Source organism: Pseudophryne corroboree, chromosome 7 (assembly GCF_028390025.1).
Source record: "Pseudophryne corroboree isolate aPseCor3 chromosome 7, aPseCor3.hap2, whole genome shotgun sequence".
NCBI classification, from domain to species: domain Eukaryota; kingdom Metazoa; phylum Chordata; class Amphibia; order Anura; family Myobatrachidae; genus Pseudophryne; species Pseudophryne corroboree.
Window position 1 is genome coordinate 154,333,827 of NC_086450.1, and position 23,615 is coordinate 154,357,441.

The 23,615-nt window shown below is 44.4% G+C and overlaps 1 protein-coding gene across 1 annotated transcript in view; it reads right to left on the minus strand.

The window, feature by feature from the left end:
• Nucleotides 1-23,615, minus strand: part of LRP1B (LDL receptor related protein 1B) — a 1,835,733-nt gene that overhangs the window by 613,959 nt on the left and 1,198,159 nt on the right. The window contains exon 34 of the mRNA XM_063932605.1: nt 898-1,023. Within this exon, the coding sequence (XP_063788675.1) occupies nt 898-1,023 (126 nt within the window). The remainder of the gene's footprint in view (nt 1-897; nt 1,024-23,615) is intronic.

Genomic DNA, 23,615 nt, shown 5'->3' on the forward strand with positions numbered 1-23,615 from the left:
GGATTAATAGAGTTTTATTATAATGTTAAAGGCAACAAAATTACTTTGGAGACCTAATTGTACAGCACTACGAATATTCAAAATCTTTTTTACCTAGTATTATATCGTTCATGGGCTACTTGGTTAAAAAAAAAACATTTTTCAATCCCTTGTGGCATCAAAACATAAAGCTGGACTGAACCATGGGGGTCATTCCGAGTTGTTCGCTCGCAAGCTGCACACGCTAAGCCGCCGCCTACTGGGAGTGAATCTTAGCTTATCAAAATTGCGAACGAAAGATTAGCAGAATTGCGAATAGACACTTCTTAGCAGTTTCTGAGTAGCTCCACACTTACTCGGCATCTGCGATCAGTTTAGTCAGTTTCGTTCCTGGTTTGACGTAACAAACACACCCAGCGTACGCCCAGACACTCCTCCGTTTATCCAGCCACTCCCACGTTTTTCCCAGAAACGGTAGCGTTTTTTCGCACACACCTATAAAACGGCCTGTTTCCGCCCAGAAACACCCACTTCCTGTCAATCACATTACGATCACCAGAACGAAGAAAAAACCTTGTAATGATGTGAGTAAAATACCTAACTGCATAGCAAATTTATTTGGCGCAGTCGCACTGCGGACATTGCGCATGCGCATTTGCGACTAATCGCTCCGTTGCGACAAAAAAATAACGAGCGAACAACTCGGAATGACCCCCCATGTTACTCAATCCCGTAAGAGCAGGATTGTCACTTTGTTCTAAGAATCATTGTACAATTAATAGTGGGGTTTATTGTAAGACACTTTCACCATTAAACTTGTACTGTATGTTGTCCAACAGCAAATATCAAATGAGATATATAATAGCAGCCACATTACAATGTTCTGTTCTAGACTCAAACACATATAACTCTGTATACCTTGACAAGACATGCGATTCTTTCGAAGGTTGTATCCAACCGTACACATACAAGTTCGAGTTGTCTCAGAGGTTGGTAAACACAACTGGGAACATCCACCATTGTTGACCTGGCAGGGATTGCTACCTAAAGCATGGACAAAAAAGAACAGATTATCATTATATATACTAACAATGCATTAGAACTCTGTAATTCACAAAAATATCATTAAACATGAAATACTTTTTCATATGTACTATACAAATATTAAAAGGAAACAGCAAAAATTGTAATAAAAGAAAAACACACCCTGAATTGTATATTCAGAGCCATAGCAAGGAGCAAAGAAGCAGCAAGATTAGTGCCCTGTGCCTTTCTATGCTGCAAATGGGTACCATCGGGGCACTGACTGACTGCCTGCTTGGCTTTGTAACCTAGGCAACAGCATTAGCCACACACCCCTTAATGCTCTGGATGGAGTAATATGTAATTTTGACATGTTGTATGAGCACAAACCAATATTGAGATCATTTAAAAGTGTGCGTTTGTCTTTTTACTTTGCCAGTGGTAGAGCTTATCCACAAGAAGACTTTCTTGAGCTATGTTCAACATGGAACGTATCTCCAGAGAAAAACTTAATAAGGTGCTGCACAGAGATCATTGATTTCAGTAAAGATCCCTCACAGTAATCTCTGAGTTGTACATTTTATACAGCGTAGAGATTAAGAGAGCTCTATGTCTTCCAATTCCTGGGTGGTTTCCATTTGGAACACAGTATGGGAAAATTCTAATATGGATAAGTCCTTGCAAAACAAAGACAGTCTGTGTTATCACCAGTAAGAATATACAGTAGGACAGTAGAACAATTCTGCGGCAAACTGCATAAGCAAAAAAAGGAAAAGAACTGGCTAGTGCACAAAGTCTCAGAGACACACAGTGGCCTTGCTCACACACTGCTTTCAAATCAGTAACACAGATAAAAACTGACTTGACATCTTAGGGCTGATGCAGAGTTGATCCTACATCCATTTCTTGAACCGAGTTTGCATGCTTCCACATACCTAGGTATGAATGATGCAGAGGCATGAATAATTTCTGGTGCATATCCATTTGTGACTCAAGGGGCATAACATGCAACTAGGTTCCAATGACGCATCCATGGGGGGGTATTGGTGATCTCCTCCTGTAACACTCTCTCCTCCTCCCCAGGGACCCCCTAGATCCACCACTTCTGGGCTCTGATGGGACACTCACATATGGGGCCTAATTCATGTTTGTACACAATGCCAATGGTCATGCAGCTGAGTGATTATCATGCAGACTAGGCACTGCGTACGTGCCAAGGTACCTCTGCGATGCGCTCGCAATGAGATTTTTAATGAAGAGTGATTGACAGATTGACAGGAAATTACCATTTGGGAGTGGTAACAGGGAGTGGCGGCAAAAACGCAGGTGTGTCATAGCTATTTCTGGGTAGTGTTTCTGCCTTCTGCTGAGATCATGCACATACAGAAACATGAGGGGGATATTCAATTGTTTGAAAAGTCAGAGGGGGTCTGTTTTTTCCCTGTCTATTAGATAGGAAAAAAACAGACTCCTAACTGACTTTTCAAACATTTGATTCTCCCCCATGGTGTCAGCGTCGCTACTGTGTGGCCAGTCTACATGACCAAGGTGTCGAAGTTCCTTGTTACAGCATTGGCATTGCGTTCATGTACGCAATTGGTATGGACTCTGTCATTGCTCCGGTGGGAGCCTGTCTTCTTTTTCAGGAGGCAGCTGCACTTGCTAATATTAGCAGTTCATAGCCCCAAAAAATGCAGCTGTTTTTGATAGTAGAGAAAACTTATTTCAGTGTAAGGTAAAGGAAAGATCAGCCAAATTCTCACTGAAAATTCCTAAAATGTAGTGCAATATGCTGGCTACAAATTGAGTGATTGTGGGATGTATGTACTAAGCCTTGGAAAGATATAAAGTTGATGAAGATAAAATATCAACCAACCAGCTCCTGCATATTTTATACACAGCTTGTAATATGGCAGTAAAGCCGTAACTAGGGTGGTATGGACAGTGTGCTTGCAGAGAACACTCATGTCCTGTGAGCTGAACCATCCATATGTGATATTTGTCTGTTTATGAGCCACCATCTACCGCCTGCAGCAATATATAATTGTAGCGGTGTACCTGTCTCCTCTGCCGAGCACACCACTACTATTATACAGTACATTGCAGCGGGCAGTGCTATAGCTGTCTGTCCCTTGTGCTCCACCCCCTCCCCCAGACATAGGGCTAAAACACACTACCCGGCTTTTGCCGGCCGGGAAAAAGCCGGACGGCTTTTTCTCGTGCCGGCATTGTAGTTAACAGTGTGAGGGGTAGGGTCCCTTCACACTGCACAGCCCCGGCCCGGCTGCCGGGTTGCAGCCGGGTCTCACCACTGGAAGGTCCGGCTGCTGGGCGGCCGCCGGGCCGTCTTTGCAGCCAGTGAACCGTGTGTGTGAAGGGGAGCTTTCACACACAACGGTTTTATCTGAAGCCGTGTCTGATGCTGCGCATGCGCACAGCATCACACACAGCTCAAAGCCGTCCTGTGTGACAGACTCTGCCGGTTTCTCCCAGATGGCAAAAAGCCGGACAAAGTTTGTCCGGCTTTTTGCCATCCGGGAGAAACCGGCCAGTGTGTTACAGCCCATACACTTTGCCTTAAGAGCCGGGTCACCTGGCAGGGAGTGAGAGCGCCAGGAGTGGAGCTGGGTGACGCCGGGAGAACACAGATGAGGTATCTAATGCCAAAGTGTTGTGGGCACAGGAGCTGGCACAGAAAGAGCATATGGCAGGGCACTGTATGGATGTGTTTGCATCAGGCAGCTCCTCTCACACTTTGGAAATCTTTAGCATGAGGAGCATAGGCGCGTGTAAACGCCAACACGGGGGTGCTGATCTAAGATGTCCCCCCTCTGCCGCATTATGGTCTACACACCCCACTTCGTCCAGGACATATTGGCTGCTTACCTGGGTGGCCCAGGTGAGCAGTCTATGTTCCAGACTAAGGGGTGGAGAAGGTAGTCTGTCATCTGGTGGAGGGTGAAAGTTCTGGAGCAGTTCCGCTGTGTTGGCTTCAGCGCACACCTATGACGAGAAGCACACACACACACAACAATTTGCAGATGCGTTTGCAATGCTGTGTTTATTTATATCTTACATATTATTTAAGGTTTATACATGTTTTTTTGTGTTTATCACTGTCCACAGCTGTACGGATAAGGCTTTTTCTGAGCAGTTCATATAACTAGAGTCTCCTTAACTAACGAATCGTCTCCCAATCCTTCTGCGATCAGTGTCACATTGACTAATGAATTGGCTAATTGTACATAGGAATCCAGGAGAGGCAGCGATGTAAGCACCTTAAACACCACTAAACTGCACATTTTTCATACTAATGGAGCTTTTAAGGTACCCGCAGTGATACTGTTAATGGGGTTGTCTTTTATATTGATGGTTTTGCCAATATATTCTTGAGGTAGAAACAGCAATTTCATTCAATTTAAATTTACCTAACATTGTACCAGGAACTTCTAAGTAGTCATTTGTCATTCATTCTGACTATTCAATTCACAGAATAGCTTGTTTAAAGTATTTCATCCTTGTTTGACCTTTACTAAATATATGTTTTTGTTCTATCTGGTTAAATGTAATTACACTACATCAGATACAGTGGAAGATGTATCAAGCCTTGGAGAGAGAAAAAGAAGAGAAGCTGCACATAGCAACAAATTAGCTTTTACAATAAATACAATTTATCTGCCACAGGCTATAAAATGACAGAATCTGATTGGTTGCTTTTTTCAACTACTCCACTATTGATACAACTCCCCTACTGTATCATATAAGGATGCAATGTTGGCAGATAAAGGCCAAGTAGTCTATCTAGTCTGCTATTAATTAACATCTATGTCAGCTTCGGATTGTTGTGCCAACCAATGGTACTGAATATGGGATTATTTAGCAGATTCATTGGGGGGAATTCAATTGGGTGCAAGGTTTAGCATGTACCTTGTACCTAATTTTAGATTACCGTAGGTATGCGCTCTCCCAATTCCCGCTGTTTCCATTTTTTTTCAGAATATATAGTATATAGAACTGGGAAATGCAGTCCAGTGGCAGATTTCAGAGGGGTTACATGAATCTGGTGGGAGGGGGAGTCACCCACATTGGGGGTCACATACACATACTTACACATTCATACAGACACTTGCACACTTGCAAACAGCCAAACAATCACATACTCACGGTGTTGCAAAAGGCCCGGCTTCCGAGGCTGGATGAAGTCGACACTGCTTCGGAAAGGAAGTAATAACTGACTAATTAAACTAATTGGAAACTTCCAATTACTTAATTAGTACTAATTAGGGGGGTGCTGCCTGGGTAATAGAACAAGTTCCAGTTATTTTTTCAGAAAATGAACGATTTTAGGGAAAATCAGACTTTCTCTGGTGGTGCATGAAAAATTAACCAGTGATTTCTATAGAAATCACAGCGTCCCATTTTCTGTGCCACAACTGAATACTAAAACCCCACGCAGCTGTGGTTTTTTTTTTTACATTTCCCAACAGCAATTGAATCTGCCCCATTGACAGAGTTGTTTCATTCTAGATGAGTGGTTCTCAAACTCAGGGGGTAATTCAAAGTTGATAGCAGCAGCAACTTTGTTAGCAGTTGGGCAAAACCATGTGCACTGCAGGTGGGGTAGATATAACATTTGCAGAGAGAGTTAGATTTGAATGGGGTATATTGTTGCTGTGCAGGGTAAATACAGATTGCTTTATTTTTACACTGCAATTTAGATTTCAGTTTGATCACATCCCACCCAAATTAAACTCTCTCTGCACATGTTATATCTGCCCCCCCCCCCCTGCAGTGCACATGGTTTTGCCCAACTGCTAACAAATTTGCTGCTGCGATCAACTCTGAATTACCCCCTCAGTCCTTAGGCTCCCAGACAGCTTAGTTTTCCAGGTCACCTAGCAGGTGCATACTCATACTTACCTACCTGACCCTCTCCATGAGGGAGAAAATGCTCTGTTCCTGGACTTTCCTGGTAATGTATGATTGCCATCACCTGTGGTGAGCTAGTTAATTGATAAGAAAGGTGTTTCACCACAGGTGATGGCAATCATACATTACCAGGAAAGTCCAGGAAAAGAGCATTTTCTCCCTCATGGAGAGGGTCAGGTAGGCAAGTATGTGCATACTGTAGGTATTTTTATTACTCAGTGACAATTTAAATGATCCACAGGTGGAGCTATTTACTTCACTTGTGATTTGGAGAACTGGAAAACATGCACTCTTTGGGTTACTGACGACTGAGTTTGAGAACCTATGCACTAGGGCAGGGCTGGCCAAACCTGTCCTCGAGATCTACCAACAGCTCATGTTTTCAAGGTCTCCTAGAGATCTGTAGAATTGTCAGCTAGGAATAAATGCAGCAGAAGCACAACTTAATTAGTAATGACTACACCTGTGCACTAGCTAAGTGGTCTGGAAAATGTGAACTGTTGGTTGATCTTGAGGACTGGTTTGGCCAGCCCTGCACTAGGGTGTATATTCATCATGAAAAATTTGTGAATTGAGAATTTGTAGTTTTCAATTCTCAGCCTTCTCGTTCACAATTTTTTAGACTTCATCATTTCTGTATAATAAATTGATCACTTCAGAAAAATTGCTACTTTTGCGGAGCCAGTTTTTCTTAAAGTGATATTTATCCTAATTGCCAGGTCTCAGGGTCTTTCCAACTGCAGTCGCAGCCCCTCTACCTCCTCCCCACCAGCAACAGAGGACCTCCCACTGCCCGCTGTCCCTTTACTTTACTGGCGGGACCCCGCCAGATTACTGTAGCACCGGACTCCCGCACTCCAAACCCCCTGCGGGCTCTTTATCGTTTGTGTCCGCCCCCCCTCCCCCTCCTCCTCCCCCTCCTCCCCAGCAACGTGTGCCAATGGCAGCCATCCAACTACCCCTGCCACCTCCTCACTGTAGTATGTGTGCGCGGCAAGTCCCCAACCTGCAGACACAGTGTGTCAGCGGCCGTTCATCCCCAACACCTTACTGATGCGTCCGCACATGATGTTACTTTTTATTTCTAAATCCATTTCACCCTGAATTTATTTTTTTACTTTGTAATTTACACCAGTGGTTCCCAAACGTGGTCCTCAAGCAGAGTCGTCCCTAACCAATTTGTTGCCCTACACAAGATTTTGGCTAATGACCCCTAGCACCGTTACTAGTTCTGCCTCTGACCCAGCACCATCTCCCAGCACAGCAACCATCACCCAGCAACAAAGATCATAGCAGCAGTCAGCAATACCCCCTAACCCATAGCAATTCTCATTTTGGTGCCCTGTGCAAAAAGAGCATTGGTGACCCCAACCCCCATATTTGAAATAGGGACTGTGGGGGCAATTCAAAGATGGACGCAGCCGCTCGTCTGTACGCAGCAGCCGCACCCATCTGGTGTGTGCATGCGTACCAGCCACAGTGTGCAACACTTCTTCTTGCACAAGGTGATTGACAACGGTGGTCGTTTGGGGGGGGGGGGGCAGTGTTTTGTGGGCATGCTGGGCAAAGTGTTTTAAGGGGAGGCTATGTGATGTCACGCACAGCTGCTCTGAGTAAAAAAGGGCGCCAGACCGCCAGCCAGCATAGCCAACCTCTATTTAAATTACAGGCGCATTGTGAGGCATAGCCCAAAAAAGGGGTATGTTCTTGCTGGGCACAGTCACACAATAGTACCCCAATATATCACACGATTGTGTCCACTATTCATGTTACGTCACACATTAGTGCCCCTTATTCACATTGGCATCGCACTGTATTGCCCCTCATTCACATTATACCACACCGTATTGCTCCTTATTCCCATTACACCACACAGTAGTGCCCTTTATACATGTTAGTATAAAGGGTTGACAACTGGTTGGCAAGATACATTATTTCCGCACATTGGTTGGCAAAAACGTCATATCCGATGAAACGGCCAGCTCCTTCTGTGGTTGGCACTTTTGGTGAAACACATCACTTCCAGCAAGCAGTGAGTCACCATGCTGGTTGGTGGATCGCACCATTTACGGTAAGCGGATGATGAGACCGAAAGTAACATGACCTGGAGGATCAGCGGCGATATAGTCCACTGTGTAAGTTTAAATGACCCTTTATGGTCTTTTGTCTTGCGCAGATTTAACCTAGTATTGATGATATAAACATATATTATTCAAGCTATCCAGGTTTTCTGTGTACAGCAAACAGAACTCCTTATATGTCATTTTCGTTTTCACTGTTTGAATGATAACAGGTGTTTTGTATTTTCTCTATGTGTTGTGCTTGGTATATATGTCCCTCATTGGCAGTATTCAGCCAGTCCAAAATGGTGCACATTGCACCAAAATGGTTCCATTGCTGATAAAATTGAAGCACATTATATGTGGATGGGTGATTATACTGTACCCCGCTTCCATGACTGCAGTTTGTGAAACTTTTTTGATATGCCAAATGTTTTAGTCTAACATACCATGGATTTTAACTTTTTGATGGATTAAAAAATTCTTCATTGTAAAATGGTGTGCTGTCTCCTATACTTTATATATATATATATATATATATATACAGTATGTCGAGGGTAGGGTGGTGTGAGGGTCCAGGATGAGATTGGGGGTTGAGGGTAAGGGTGGGGGGTTGAGGCGGGGCCCCAAGAGTTATTAGTTATCTGCGTAAATGGCCCCAAGAGTTCTGTTGCTGGTCCTGCCTGTGCCTAAACATGACTGTTCTTTAAATCTGGACCTTTGAAGTGCCTTGAGGACCATATTTTGGGAACCACTGATCTACACAGTGAGTCAATAGCACTCGCAGATTTAGGGGGGGGGGCATGGGGGCATTTGCTCCCTCTATAGTGCTATACTACGTGCTGCTGTATTGGATCTCCTCATTCTCCTCATCTGTGCCCATACTCAGCGCCGCCGTCTCCCGTCCACCGCAACAGCAGCCCATCGACTGTCTCTGGCCTAGCTCATGTGGTGCAGGCGGCTCACCCCAATCCAGCCGCCGAGGTGCGTGTCTGTGAAGCCAGATCCAGTGCACAGGAGAGCAGGGGTGACAGGCTGAGGAGTATGTAAGTCGCCAGGGGAACAGTGGAGCGAGCACTCTGGACAACTGCTGCTGGGGTAGAAGCTGGTGACTGCAGAGCGGGAGGATGTGGATTGTGCAGTCTCTGCCAGACATGTCATCTCAGCTACGGGAAGGCTCCATGTGAGAAGCAGTGGGTAAGGAACATGGGGCAAGCGGGCACATGTGCTTAGGTAGGGATGGATTTAACCTATACAATTTAATCTTTAGGTCTGACTACCTGTGTCTGAACACTGTAGCTGCCAGCTCTGTCTTTGCAGCAGATACAGGAGACTTCTCTCTCTCTGACCCCTCTCTCTCTCACACCCCAGTCTGTCTCTCCTTTGATCTCTCTCTCTCTGATCCATCTCTCTGTCCCCTGTGTGTCTCTCCACTGATCTGTCTCTCCACTGATCTCTTTCTCTGACCCGGCTCTCTCTCTCTCCTGATCTCTCTCTCTCTCTGACCCATCACTCTCTCCACTGATCTCTCTCTGACCTCTGTTTCTCGACTGATCTCTCTTTCTCTGACCACTTTCGCTCTCTCTCTCTCCAGATCTCTCTCTGACCCATCTGTCTCTCTACTGATCTCTCTCTCTCTCTCTCTGACCCCTGTCTGTCTCTCTCACTGACCCCTGATCTCTCTCTCTCTTTCACCCATATCTCGCTCTCTCTCTCTGGGATGAGAAGTGGGAGGAGTAATGAGTGGACGGGGAAGAGTCAGTATTCATTCATAAACCGCCCCCTCCCCTAAAAGAAAAGTCTGGATCCACTTCTTGTCAGTAGAGGGATTATTTGTACTTCATTTTAGTGAATTCTACCCTCTTCATATGAAACGGAAACTAAAGAATTCTGTAATACCTTCAGTAAGAAAAGTATGATAGAAAGCATTGTTCTATTTACTGGAACCAGAGTCTATCAACACATTGGTGTTGTAGAATACTTCATAAAATGAATGGTCATGGAGGAAATACATTGTTAGCGCTACTTTCTTTTTTGTCGAGCTAGCTATAGTAAGAGAAAAAAATGGAAGCGTTGGTCCATTCGAGCACTCAGAGTTCTACCAGATCATGAGAACAATTGTGTACATTTATATACTGTAGAAGTACTGTACTTACATTACACAAAATAATTTACTGAACTTCACCCACCACACAGTTTAACACTTCCACCTTTCCTTTAAAATATATAATAGCAAAATAATATTGCAGGTGCGCACTGATAAAACATTTTTTTTTTTTAAATAAAAAGCTGTTTGTCACAATCCTGACTAAAATCATATAATTTGGTGACTTAACTCTGTCATCTGTCCTGTATCCTGTGTGTTTCTGCTGGCTGGGATAAACAGCTCACTAGTACCATGAGTTCTCTGAGTGTTGAGTTCTCTATCTGGAAAGTGAGAGTTGCTAATGAGCTGCACCTGTGTTGATTAGCCTTCTGTGTAAATGCTGAATTCAGCAAGTCTCTTCATGCTGTCATATACTTCCGTGTCAGCATCCACAAGTCCAGTGGTCACCAGATACACCTCCCTGTGCACTCAGGGCCTGTGGCCATTACTGGATGTCTATGCACACAACACGCCGGAGTTCCCACCAAAACAAGCTATGGACGTTGCCATGACAGTTCCTGGTCAGCTGTTCACTCAAAGTCCAATCCAGAGCTACTGTACTTCCTCGTCACGTGATTCTCTCTGCCAATCAGCAGCCAGCTAGAGGAATAAATCCCGAGTCCCAGAGCAGACAAGCTGGCAGTGCTTTGTTGTCTCTCAGCCTGTTGTGAGCTCCAGTATCTCCTGCTGGTATTGACAAAGTGCAGTATCCATCTCCAGCAATACCTGACTTCCTGGATGATCTTAAATAGCCACTATTGCAATAACACTGCAGCATATCCAGATTCACTGGTGTGCCATCCCAGTTTTCCTGAGGGACTTTCCTGCATCTCGTTGTGACATTAAAGTCTTGTTGGTTCCATCCAGCATTCCAGTACTTCTGAAAACCTGCTGTGCTGGTTCAGCCCATCCAGTACATCTGAAAACCTGCTGTGCTGGTTCAGCCCATCCAGTACTCCTGAATACTTGCTTTGCTGGTCCCGTCCAGCATTCTGAACATATGCCTAGCTGGTTCCGTCCAGCATCTGGAACTCCTGCCTTGCCGATTCTGTCTAGCATCCTGAAATCCTACCTTGCTGGTTTCGTCCAACATTCTGTAAAACCTGCCTTATTGGAAAGCCAATCCCAGCATTCTAAAAACCTGTTTTGTTGGAAAGCCAATCCCAACATTCTGAAAACCTGCTTCGCTGGTTAAGTCAATGCCAGCGTTCTGATTAACCTGCTATTGAGCATCCATTATCTACCCAGTCGCTGGTCTCTTATCCCAGTGACATCCTGATACCGGTGACATCCCTGCACTCCATTGCACTGGTGATTCCATTCACCAGTGTTCCAGTATCCACATAGCTGGTCACCTATCACTCTCCTCTCCAGACTCGTTAGCTAACCTGCCAAGTCTGCATGAGTAGGAGATATCTTTAGGTTTCAGATACCTATTTAAAAAAGCCTTAAATCATGTGAAAGGACCGGGATCCAGTCACGATCCTGGCAGTTGGGATCCCGGCTGTCAAAAGGGGTTTAGGTTTAGGCACCACCAGGAGGTTTAGGGTTAGGCTGTGGAGAGGAGTTATGTTGAGGCTGCTGGGAGGGAGGGCTGGGATTGCATTGGGGAAAGGTAAGTATACTTACCTTCCCCTGTCAGGATTCTGATCATCGGGATGCTGCAGTTGGTATTCTGACTGCCGGCATTCCTTAAGTCGGCATATCAATCCCAACTTGAAACGTCCATAGTCCCATTTTTCTCAATAGGCACTGCAATCTAGAGCAGTTACTCAACATTTGAAAAGCTTCATTTTTTGAGGCTAGTTTGTGTTTGCTAAATTCATCTGAATATACAGATGTGTCCTCATCCACCTAGTGTTACGTCATGTGGTGCAAGACTCCCGGAACAATTGAGCCACTACAAGTAGTGTAGAATAGCATCTTCTTTAAATAATGTTTCTTATTTCAGACACAGCGAAATGCCACTCACCACGCTACAAGTGGCACTGACCGTTCCAACACCTGCAGCTATCAATTTCGACAGCTGCAGGTGTTGTTGCCCATACATCACAGCAGGGACAGCACTGTCCTTTACTGTGGTGATACATACATCAGGTTGCATGTGAGATCTTGCGTTAGTAGGAAGATGATGCGAGTGTGCATTGGAGCTAGCCTGGGCCAAGAGACACAGCGCATCAGCACTAGGCTGGTGAGCTCTGTGCTCAGATGGGGATAGCTGGAGGGGAGAGTTTTCACTCACCTACTTCGGCAGAAAAGATGTTAATAATCTCGTCGGTGTAGCTTCCTGCTTCATCTCGGTAATGAGGAAAAGCAGGAAGTGCATGCCACTATAAAGCATCTCCTCCACAGTGTACTAGGGATAGTGGGCTGTGATTTTAACCACACAGAAATTAGGGGTCTATGTACTAAGCCTTGGAGACAGACAGTAGTATAAGTAGAAAAAAATGATAGTGGTACTGTGTTCGCACTGAAGTCGCGTGCACCAAAAAATGGGTGTGGCCAATGAATATGGGGGCGTGATACACATATGGAGGGCCATATACACATATGCCCCCAATAGTACCAGATACACATATACACCCACAGTACGAGATATAGATATGCCCCGACAGTGCAAGATACATATATGCCCCCACAGTGCTAGATATGCCCCCACAGTGCCAGATAAGCCCCTACAGTGCAGATACAAATATGCCCCCACAGTACCAGATACACATATGCCCACAGTACCAGATATGCCTACCACAGTGCCAGATACACATATGCCCCCATAGTGCTGCTCACCGCTGCCACTGCTCTGGATGCTGATGTGTGCTTGAGGGGAGGAGAACACAGCGCGTGCCTCTCCTGCCACTCAATGCTCAGTCTGGTCTCCTGCGGTGGAGTGTATCTTAAATCAGGAGCCGCTCCGTTAGCAAATCAAAGCTCGTAGCCCAGCAGCCAATCAGAAGCTGCCGCTGCCGGTTCAAGAGCTCTGATTGGCTAACGAACCTGCGCCTGTGTTTGAGACACACACCGCCGCTGCTGGAGACCAGACTGAGCACTGAGGGGCAAAAAAGACACAAGTTGTGCTCTCTTCCCCTCACACACAGCAGCAGTGGCAAGCAATGTGGTCAGGCCGGTGGTACTGCGTACCGGCTGTCAATTCCTTATTGGTACGCAGTACTGCCTCGGACCTCCATACTTGCAACACTGGAGAGAGATAAAGTGGACAGAGATAAATTACTAGTCAAACAACTGCCATGTTACAGGCTGTGCATGCAAAATGACAGCAATGAGCTGGTTGGCTGGTACTGGTTCTTGTTCCCGAAAAGGGGGCGTGGCCTCACCAAAAGAGGTAAGACTTCACAAGAGTGACACGATCGAGAACCCCCATTTTTGTCACTGTTAGAGGGTGCCCAGCACTCTGTGAGCAGCTGGAATGCCCCCAGGCCCTCTGTCTCCAGTGAATAGATGCTATGCGCATGCACACATCATCTATTCATTGCTGCTCTGCTATGCCTCCCAACTGCCCCCCACCCCCACCGCGGGTGGGACAGCAGGTCAGTGCCCCCCAAAAAATGGAACTGACCCGTAAAAATCGGGACTGTTGGGAGATATGCTTTATCCCCGGCCACTTTGTCTCTTTGTATGGCTTAGTACACAGACCCCCTAAATTTTATATACAGTATGTACAATTTCTAAAAGCTACAGCCACTGCATCGTAGCACATAGGCCCTCATTCCGAGTTGTTCGCTCGCTAGCTGCTTTTAGCAGCATGCCAAACGCTAGGTCGCCGCCCTCTGGGAGTGTATTTTAGCTTAGCAGAATAGCGAACGAAAGATTAGCAGAACTGCTACTAAATTTTTTCTTGCAGTTTCTGAGTAGCTCCAGACCTACTCCTAGATTGCGATCAGCTCAGTCCGTTTAGTTCCTGGTTTGACGTCACAAACATGCCCTGCGTTTGGCCAGCCACTCCCCCATTTCTCCAGACACTCCCGCGTTTTTCCCTGACACGCCTGCGTTTTTTAGCACACTCCCGGAAAACGCTCAGTTACCACCCAGAAACGCCACTTTCCTGTCAATCACTCACCGATCAGCAGTGCGACTGAAAAGCACTGCAAGAACACCAGCAAATCTACTAAGTTTTGTGTTAAATAACTTAGCGTATGCGCATTTAGCAACAAATCGCAGCATAGCGAAAATCTGCAACGAGCGAACAACTCGGAATGACCACCATTGTGTACAGATTTGGTCTTTTTCAAGCACAGATGTACAAATGTTGCATATTTTGAGAGAGAAAGACACTTGGGGGGTAATTTCAAGTTGATCACAGCTGGAATTTTGTTAGCAGTTGGGCAAAACCATGTGCAGTGCAGGGGAGGCAGATTTAACATGTGCAGAGAGAGTTAGATTTGGGTGTGGTGTGTTCAATCTGCAATCTAAATTGCAGTGTAAAAATAAAGCAGCCAGTATTTACCCTGCACAGAAACAAAATAACCCACCCAAATCTAACTCTCTCTGCACATGTTATATCTGCCCCCCCTGCAGTGCACATGGCTTTGCCCAACTGCTAACAAAATTCCTGCTGCGATCAACTTGGAATGAGGGCCCAAGGCGCGGCCAAGTTGTTTGGACCTTAGCACACGGAGAGGCACTGTTTTTAGCTACTGAAGCCACAGTATATGAGGGGTTGAGGACACATCTGTACTCCAAATATTCTATTCTTAATGCTACAAATAGGGATGATAAGAGATAACACTTTATAGACCTTGCAAATATAATGCATTGGAATATTAGAACATCAGTGCAGCCTGAAAAGGTTCCAGTTTGTAAAAATAATAATAATAATGATAATAATAATAATAATAATAATAATAATAATAATGAAAAATAATGGAACAATTGAAGTAAGTTAGAAAACTAGTCATGGAGGTTTGTTCAGCTATAACCATTTCTGTGCTAAATAAAGCATGGATGCTATTTCACTTATTTATCAGTGGTCAAGTTTTTTTAATTTTATTTTTTTTATCTTTGTAACATGCACAAAATCACACTTAGAATTAATCCTGTGGCTTTATGGTTGCTTTAGAACTACAATTCCCAGCATGCTCTGCCAGCAACAGGAAAAGCTTGCTGACATGCACTAAATCACAATTGGTAACCTGTGGCTCCACAGCTGTTGTCAATCTACAAGATCCAGCACGCAGAGACTTCTAATTCCATTACAGCTGGAGAGCCATAGGATACATAATTTATGAGACTTGTAGTTCTACAACGGCTGGAGAACAGCACATTGCGTACAGTGCCTCTTAGAGAAAACATGTATTATTCTGACTAGATATAATTTCATATCGTTGCCGGGAAGACCCCTGAGATTTGCATGGAACATGTAGAAAACAGATTTATCATGAAGCTATCACATTTCTCTGACAGTGGGCAGAATGAGTGACTGCAGCAACATTTTGTGATAAAAGGAGTGAAGCAAATATTGTAATGTACTGAGCACCCGATAAAGTACTGCATGCCCAAAAATAAATTATCTTAGCTGATAGCCAGTTTACATTGCTATATTGCTTAGATGACCAACCTAAGACCAGTTCTGTATGGGGGCAGCAAAAAGGGGCTTTTTATTAAACTCTGAAAAGCTTACAGTACAGTAGCTTAGTGTTATCTCTGACAGCTAACATCTTCAGATGGCATTAGTGACTTTTTCCTATGGGAAAATCAGAGCTGGACAGGGATTTTCTGATCCCTCTGCCCAGATTGTTTTAAACTCCTCCTTTCCTCACTATTGGGTGTATGTACAGCTGTGTTAGCACAATAGCAGAAGTATAGTGATAGCAAGAGTTTTATTTATTGGAGATCAGTAGGATGGACAGTTAACACCTATCATTTTAACAAATATTATGTACGTATATAGTGTTCCAATGCTAAAATTGAACATTCTAAGTAAAAAAAATATATATGCCTATATCTTGCACCAATATAGTGAAGAAGCACCTCTAGTACGGTCTCTTGTTAGCAAAGACCCTAAGTGTAAGTAGAAAAAGGAGAAATGACCAAGGGCGCTAGCGAGGACCAATGGACCTAGATTGGTGGCTATTAGCCTGACATATCTTAATTCTGTAGTATAAAAGGGGGTATCCCTTATATAGATAACATTTTACCCAACAGTAATAAAAAATATTGTTTATATTGTGAATTATTACAATTTTTAAGCTAAAAAGCTATGTGTTATAGAGGAAAGGGAACCACACGATGCTATATAAGGGGGAATAACAGTTCTCAACTTAAACTATTCCTGATACTTGACATCTCTGAGTATATGTTACTGTTGGTTTTCTAATAAACCTTTCAAAATTGCATATAGGACTTTCTTTTTCTTGCGGCCCACACAAGACTTAGAACTTGATTATTTGGCCCAGTTGAGATTTTGAGTTTGTGATGCCTGTTCTAGAGCTACTTTGTTAATGTTGCCTCTTCGAAAAAGTATCCTACACTTTAAATAAGCAATGTACAAATATAATGAAAACATATTTTAGACTATTTGTTGTGTTTATTTTGGTTACAGCACCAAGTAAAAATCATTGTATTTGTTTATAGTTCTGTCATGTAATACAATGTTAATATTTTCATATACCAACATTTTTGTAAAATTCTATTTAAAAGCCTACTGTATTTCCCATCTGATGAATGGCACTTCATAGAAAGTCACAGTAGAGGATGAGGAGGCCACAGGTGACAAGCCTGATTTGTGTCATTATATGGCCTTGTCTGCTTATCCATCTGTCTGCGGACTTTGCAGGTTGTTATTATTAGGAGTGATATATGCACTTTGTGTGCCTATTTTATATCAAACATGAATATAACACAGCAGTACATCTGGGTAGTGACGCAGAACTATACAATCTGTAAATTATCGTATTGCTTCACTAATTATAATTATAAAAATAATTGTATCTTCAGGCTTCCCATAGTCATGTGCAAAGCTAATTGGCAGGAGAAACCATGATCCACTTGTCAGTGACTCCAACAGCTCGGACATGACGCATGACACAATGAAAACTAATGTGTAAGTCTGCTAAAATATAATTCATAGGTGATCCTGATATAACGCTCAGCCTTTGACACATTTTTAGGTGAAGTAATCCAGACAGGTGTAAAGGATATCATTTTCTGCTAATGTAAACTTTTAGCAATATATTCTCTGCTTGCTAAAATCTTTTCCAGCTGTATGCCAATAGCAAAGCGCAATGGAGTATGCTGGTGCTATATAAAGAAGTGTTAATGATGATGAGAAAAAAATGTATGCCATATTAAGCAAATTATATTTCCTTTTTGGAACTGCTACACTGGGAGCAGAATAAAAAATATTTTGACTTAAGCAACAGTTTACTACATCTTTATGGACCCTGTACAATTGTAGATTAGCTGTAGCCAGGATTAATGTTGGACGGATAATGTAGTATGAATAATTAACACTATTCAACAAACACCTCATATTTCTAATACTTACCTTATCCATAACAATTGATCCACCGTAATTGTACTTTATTCAACTTAGCCTATCTTTATGTAGTGGGGTTTATGCAGGATTTATTATGAAACATTAACACCATTCAATATACTCCCCATATCCCTAATAATTATCTTATTCATAACAATTGATCCACTTCAATCTAACTCTACTCTACCTACTGTATCCTCATTCTGTTTAAACCTTTGTGTAATATTATCAAGTTGAGCACTGAGTTAGTACTTTTAGGAACATTTTGTACATGATGGTCTCTCAATATAGCCCCATTCGGGATGAGGTACTTCTTTAAATTCTTAAAACACCAGTATAGTTGATGCTTTGCTGCACAATATTTGATTTACCCTCAATTACAATAGATTAAATTTGCATGGCAACCACCTGTATGTAACCAAGCAAAGGGAGCTTGCTAATGCTATTCAGGAATTTGGATGCAGAAGATTGGCTGCGCTAACCTTTTTATACTCACCGCTGAAGCTTGTGGAGTGAGGTTCCCGCTAACAAGCCCAGCGGGGAAACGTACATCGGGATTGACGTCATTCAGTGATGTCATTGTGGTACCGCCCCCTCTGGAATGGCTGGCTGCACTTTCACAGAGCTAGGAAGGGAATCAGGAGATAAGCAGACACTGCCGGGATCTATCTAAACTCAAGAGCAGAAACATCATACCCTGCGGCATACACATATGGGGGGCCAGATACACATATGATCCCAATAGTGCTAGATACACATATGTCCCCACAGTGCCAGATACGCTCCGACAGTGCTTGATATGCCCCCACATTGCCAGATACACAAATGCCACATGGTGCCAGATACACAAATGCCCCATGGTGCCAGTTACTCAAATGCCCCACAGTGCCAGATACACAAATGCCCCATGGTGCCAGATACACAAATGCCCCCAGCAGTGCCATATATGCTCCCACAGTGCCAGATATGCTCCCACAGTGCCAGATACATATTGCCCCAGTGCAAGATAAACATTGCCCCTCAGTGCCAGATACACATTGCCCAAGAGAGCCAAATACACATTGCCCCAGAGTGCCAGATACACACTGCCCCAGAGTGCCCTCCCCCACTGCTCACCGCTGCCTCTGTTGTTTCAGCTATGTGAGGGTAGTAGAGCGCAGCGCCTCTCCTGCCCCTCAATGTTCGTGAAGTCCGGTCTCTGGCAGCGGGTATCTCAAATGAGGCACTGGTACGTTAGCCGTTCAGAGCTTGTGGACCGGCAGCCAATCAGGAGCCGCGGCTGCCGGTCCGCGGGCTCTGATTGGCTAACAAACCGGTGCCTTATTGAGATTCACCCCATCACCGCCGGAGACCGGACATCACAGAGTATTGAGAGGCAGAAGAGAAACTGCACTGCGTTCTCCTCCTCTCACACAGCAGCTGGCTGCAGGTATGGTGGATGGCCAGGCAGTACTGTATACCTGCTGGGAGTTTCTTACCGGTACGCCATACTGCCATACTTGCAGCACTGGTCAAAAGTAAAACCATGCTTGTTAATTCCTATTAGAGATCATCATGGTGATAAACTAACTTTACCACTCTCTCAGTGTTGTATTGAATTGAGCATTGAGCTCTTTTTGGTAAACAATCTGCCATCGCTATAGACAGCAGAAGTGTCTCCACTTCCTTCAAATCTGGATAGCAAGAACAGAAACCAGAACTTTTATCTACTCTACCAAAATCTTTTTTCAACACTCTCTTTTCTGCAATGGCTATGGGACTGATGTTTTAAATTGGCCCCAAGCTTAGTACAGAAAGCAGAAGTGGGTTCTATTCTATTCTCCTTAAGTGGCTGCCCATGGCCATACTATCCTTAATACGCATGATCCTGTTTAATTTTGAGAGCAAAGCAGGGCAGGCCCGGTCAGTACTTGGATGGGAGACCACCTAGGAACACTGGGTACTGTGGGAATTACACTATTTGGAGAACACTGCTTCAAACTTATTACCCTTGTATCACCATGAAATCATAATGCTATAGTATATGGAATAGCATCCTGATATAATACTTTCACCATTCTTCTTGAACCTTTATGTGTTACTAGATAATCAAGAATTTTAAAGACACCAAATTTGTATTGGTCAATTGTTTTTAATGCATATTTTAATTACTTTATTCACAGAATAAAAGTTAAATTTTATAGCAATCTATTTCTTCTCACTGTCAACATTTATACAATATTTGATTGTTATCTAAAAGAGTGCTCCCAAAAAGAGTATTTTTGTCTTTTTCTTCCAGTATTGTTGTGGAACTGCTACACATCGGACAACAATATTTTTAGTGATATACTGAAATTCAAAAAATGTATGTTTGAAGACTAAAGTGATTTACAAATAATTTGATAAAATGTATTTAATGGCAGTATGGCTGTCATGTCTCTGAAATGTGCACTGGGAGCTGCCCCCCAATGTTTCCCACGGGTGGTCTTCAGGTTGCCAGCTGTCGGGATCCTGGCGCATAGTATACCGGCGCTGGAATCCCGACAGCTGGCATACCAACACTTTTTCTCCCTCTTGGGGGTCCACGACCCCCCTGGAGGGAGAATAGAAAGCGTGGCGCGCATAGGGCGCCACCATGCCCGCAGCATGGTGAGTGCAGCGAGCCCGCAAGGTGCTCATTTGTGCTCGCCACGTTGTCGGTATGCCGGCGGTCGGCATACCCTTCTACACACGTTTCCCACTGCCAGCACTGGACAGAACAGGAGTTTAAAATTTGGAATGGGATATGTATAGTGGGCCACAGAGACGGGGATAGTGGGGGGGCAACACTCGCATGCAACTGAGAGGCCCCTAAGAGGCAGTAAGGGGAATGAAGGGAGTACTATTCCTACAGGTGTATGTATAGTGTTAGCATGCATGCAACCAGTTTTCTGGACATGTACAGAGCAATTTTACACAATTTAAGCTACTCAAACGTAGTTCCGCCATTGTCCTTTGATTGGTATTGTCAGCTCAGGATGGTGAAAGTTGTGGTTTGCGATTAAAAAAAAAAAATTATTGCTAACATATTTATTCTTTCTTTGTTAACACATTACTTTGTTTTGGTTATATTTAATAATCTATCTTATTTTTTTTTTTTTTTTTGCTCCACAGAATCTGCAACTGGTAACCCAAGTCTGGTCTGTCGGTATAGTGCACTTGTGTCACAAGACACAAGTGGTGAGAGAAAATCTGTGTTATCAGGCAATTTTCATCAATTAGCCTCTTAGATCTACAATTTACACTTTAGATACACTTTACTACAAAGTGTATGGAACCAATAGTTATGGATAGGGTATGTTGTGTTTCAAGTACTGTACATCTTGCACACAGCTCAGCAATCTGGTTGGAAAAAGGAGATTTATAGTAAGAACTTACCTTTGTTAAATCTCTTTCTGCGAGGTACACTGGATTCCACAGGGAATTACATCGGGGTGTAGAGTTGGATCTTGTTCCAAGGCACCAAAAGGCTAAAAGCTCTGGCTGTTCCCGGGATGCATAGCGCCGCCTCCTCTATATCCCCGCCTCCAGACACCGGATCTCAGTTTTGTTAACCAGTCCAATGCAGTAGCAGGTAAGAGAGGCGACAACCGTTAGTAGCCGCATACAACTCGATTCTCACAACAGGAGAAGGTACCAGCGGCTAATGCCATACAAACCCAAAGAAGCTAAGTGAGGCAGGGTGGGCGCCCTGTAGAATCCAGTGTACCTCGCAGAAAGAGATTTAACAAAGGTAAGTTCTTACCATAAAACTCCTTTTCTGCAGTGGGGTACACTGTGATTCCACAGGGAATTACATCGGGGATGTCCTAAAGCAGTTCCTCATGGGAGGGGACGCACTGTAGTGGGTACAAGAACCTGGCGTCCAAAGGATTAATCCCCGGAGGTGGAAGTATCGAAGGTATAGAACCTTATGAACGTGTTTACTGAGGACCCCGTATCCGCCTTGCACGATTGTTCAAGGGTCGCACCACGGTGGGCTGCCCAAGAAGGTCCAAAATACAGAGTAGAATGGGCTTTGATGGTAGCAGGAGCAGGACATAAGCATGTGCAATCACCATTCTAATCCATCTTCCCAAGGTCTGCTTATTAGCAGGCCAGCCACATTTGTGAAAACCAAAAAGAACAAAGAGAGAATCAGATCTCCTTAGCGAAACTGTTCTCTTCACATAAATACGGAAAGCCTGTACCACATCCAAAGACCACTCTTTGGAGGATAAACCAGGAGCTGTAAAAGCCGGAACCACAATCTCTACTCTTCTAAGTCCAGGCCCTGTTGCAGAAAAGCCAAATGTTTGGCAGTACTGTACTTATACATATTATAATTCTTAGCAGCACACCAGGTGAAGTAAGAATTCCAGACCCTATAATAAATCCGACCCGAAGCCAGTTTACGGGCTTTCAACATAGTTTGAATGACTGCCTCAGAGAATCCCTTGGCCCACAGAACTGAAGCTTCAAGAGCCATGCCATCAAAGCCAGTCGGGCCAGATCCTGGTAGACACAAGAGTCCTGAATGAGGAGGTCTGGGCGTTGCGGAAGTAGAAGAGGACGCTTTACCGAGAGACCCTGCAGGTCTGAGAACCCATGCCGTCTGAGCCACGCTGGAGCTATCAGAAGTAGTATTCCTCCTTCTTGCTTGAACTTCCTTATTACCCTGGGCAGGAGTGACACCGGAGAGAACACATATGGCAGCCGAAAGTTCCATGGAATTGCCAGGGTGTCCCCAAACACTGCTTGAGGATCCCTTGTACTTGCTCCGAAGACCAGAACCTTGTGGTTGTGTCGAGACGCCATCAGGCCTACATCTGGTAGGCCCCACTTGTCCACTAGGAGTTGAAATACTTCTGAATGAAGGCTCCACTCTCCGGCATGTACATCCTGACGCCTGAGGAAGTCCGCTTCCCATTTGAGGACCCCCGGAATGAACACTGCCGATATAGCTGGCAGATGGCGTTCCGCCCATAGAAGAATCTTTGACACTTCCATCATTGCCATGCGGCTTCGAGTGCCACCTTGCTGATTTATGTATGCCACCATGGTGATGTTGTCTGACTGCACTTGAATAGGCCTGTTCTGTACAAGAGGCAGGACCAGTTTGAAAGCACTGAACACTGCCCGAAACTCCAGAATGTTTATAGGGAGGAGATATTCCGCCCTGGTCCATCAACCCTGAAGAGAGTGTTGCTCGAACACCGAACCCCGCAGACTGGAATCCATCATTAGAAGGACCTAGTTGGAGATCCAGAAGGGATGACCCCTGCTCAATTGCTGGTCCTGTAGCCACCAGGTGAGTGACAGGTGAACCTCCGGAGTCAGGGAGATCATGTGAGTCCTGATTCAGTGTGGCAGGCCATCCCATTTGGAAAGGATTAACCTCTGCAGAGGGCGGGAATGACATTGAGCGTACTCCACCATGTCGAAAGCCGACACCATGAGTCCTAGTACTTGCATCACTGAGTGTATCGACATACATGGGCGAGATAGGAAGCATCTCATCTTTTCCTGAAGTTTCAGGACTTTCTCTGGGGACAAGAACAACCGTAGGTTGTGGGTGTCCAATAATGCCCCCAGGTGCACCATGCTCTGAGCAGGGACCAGTGAGGATTTCTTCCAGTTGATGAGCCACCTGTGGGCTTGCAGGAATTGGACCGTCAGTTTCAGATGACGAGGAGAACCTCTGGAGAGTTCGCCAGGATCAACAAGTCGTCCAGATATGGCAGGATCTTGATATCTTGACGGCGGAGCATAGCCATCATGACCGCCATGACCTTTGTGAAGATTCTCGGAGCCATGGTCAGACCAAAAGGTAAGGCCTGGAATTGAAAATGTAGGTTGCCAATAGCAAACTGCAGGTATTGCTCATGTGACATGGCAATAGGAATATGCAGGTAAGCATCCTGTATGTCCAGGGATACCATATAGTCCATGGGCTCCAAAGCCAGAACAATAGAGCGAAGAGTTTCCA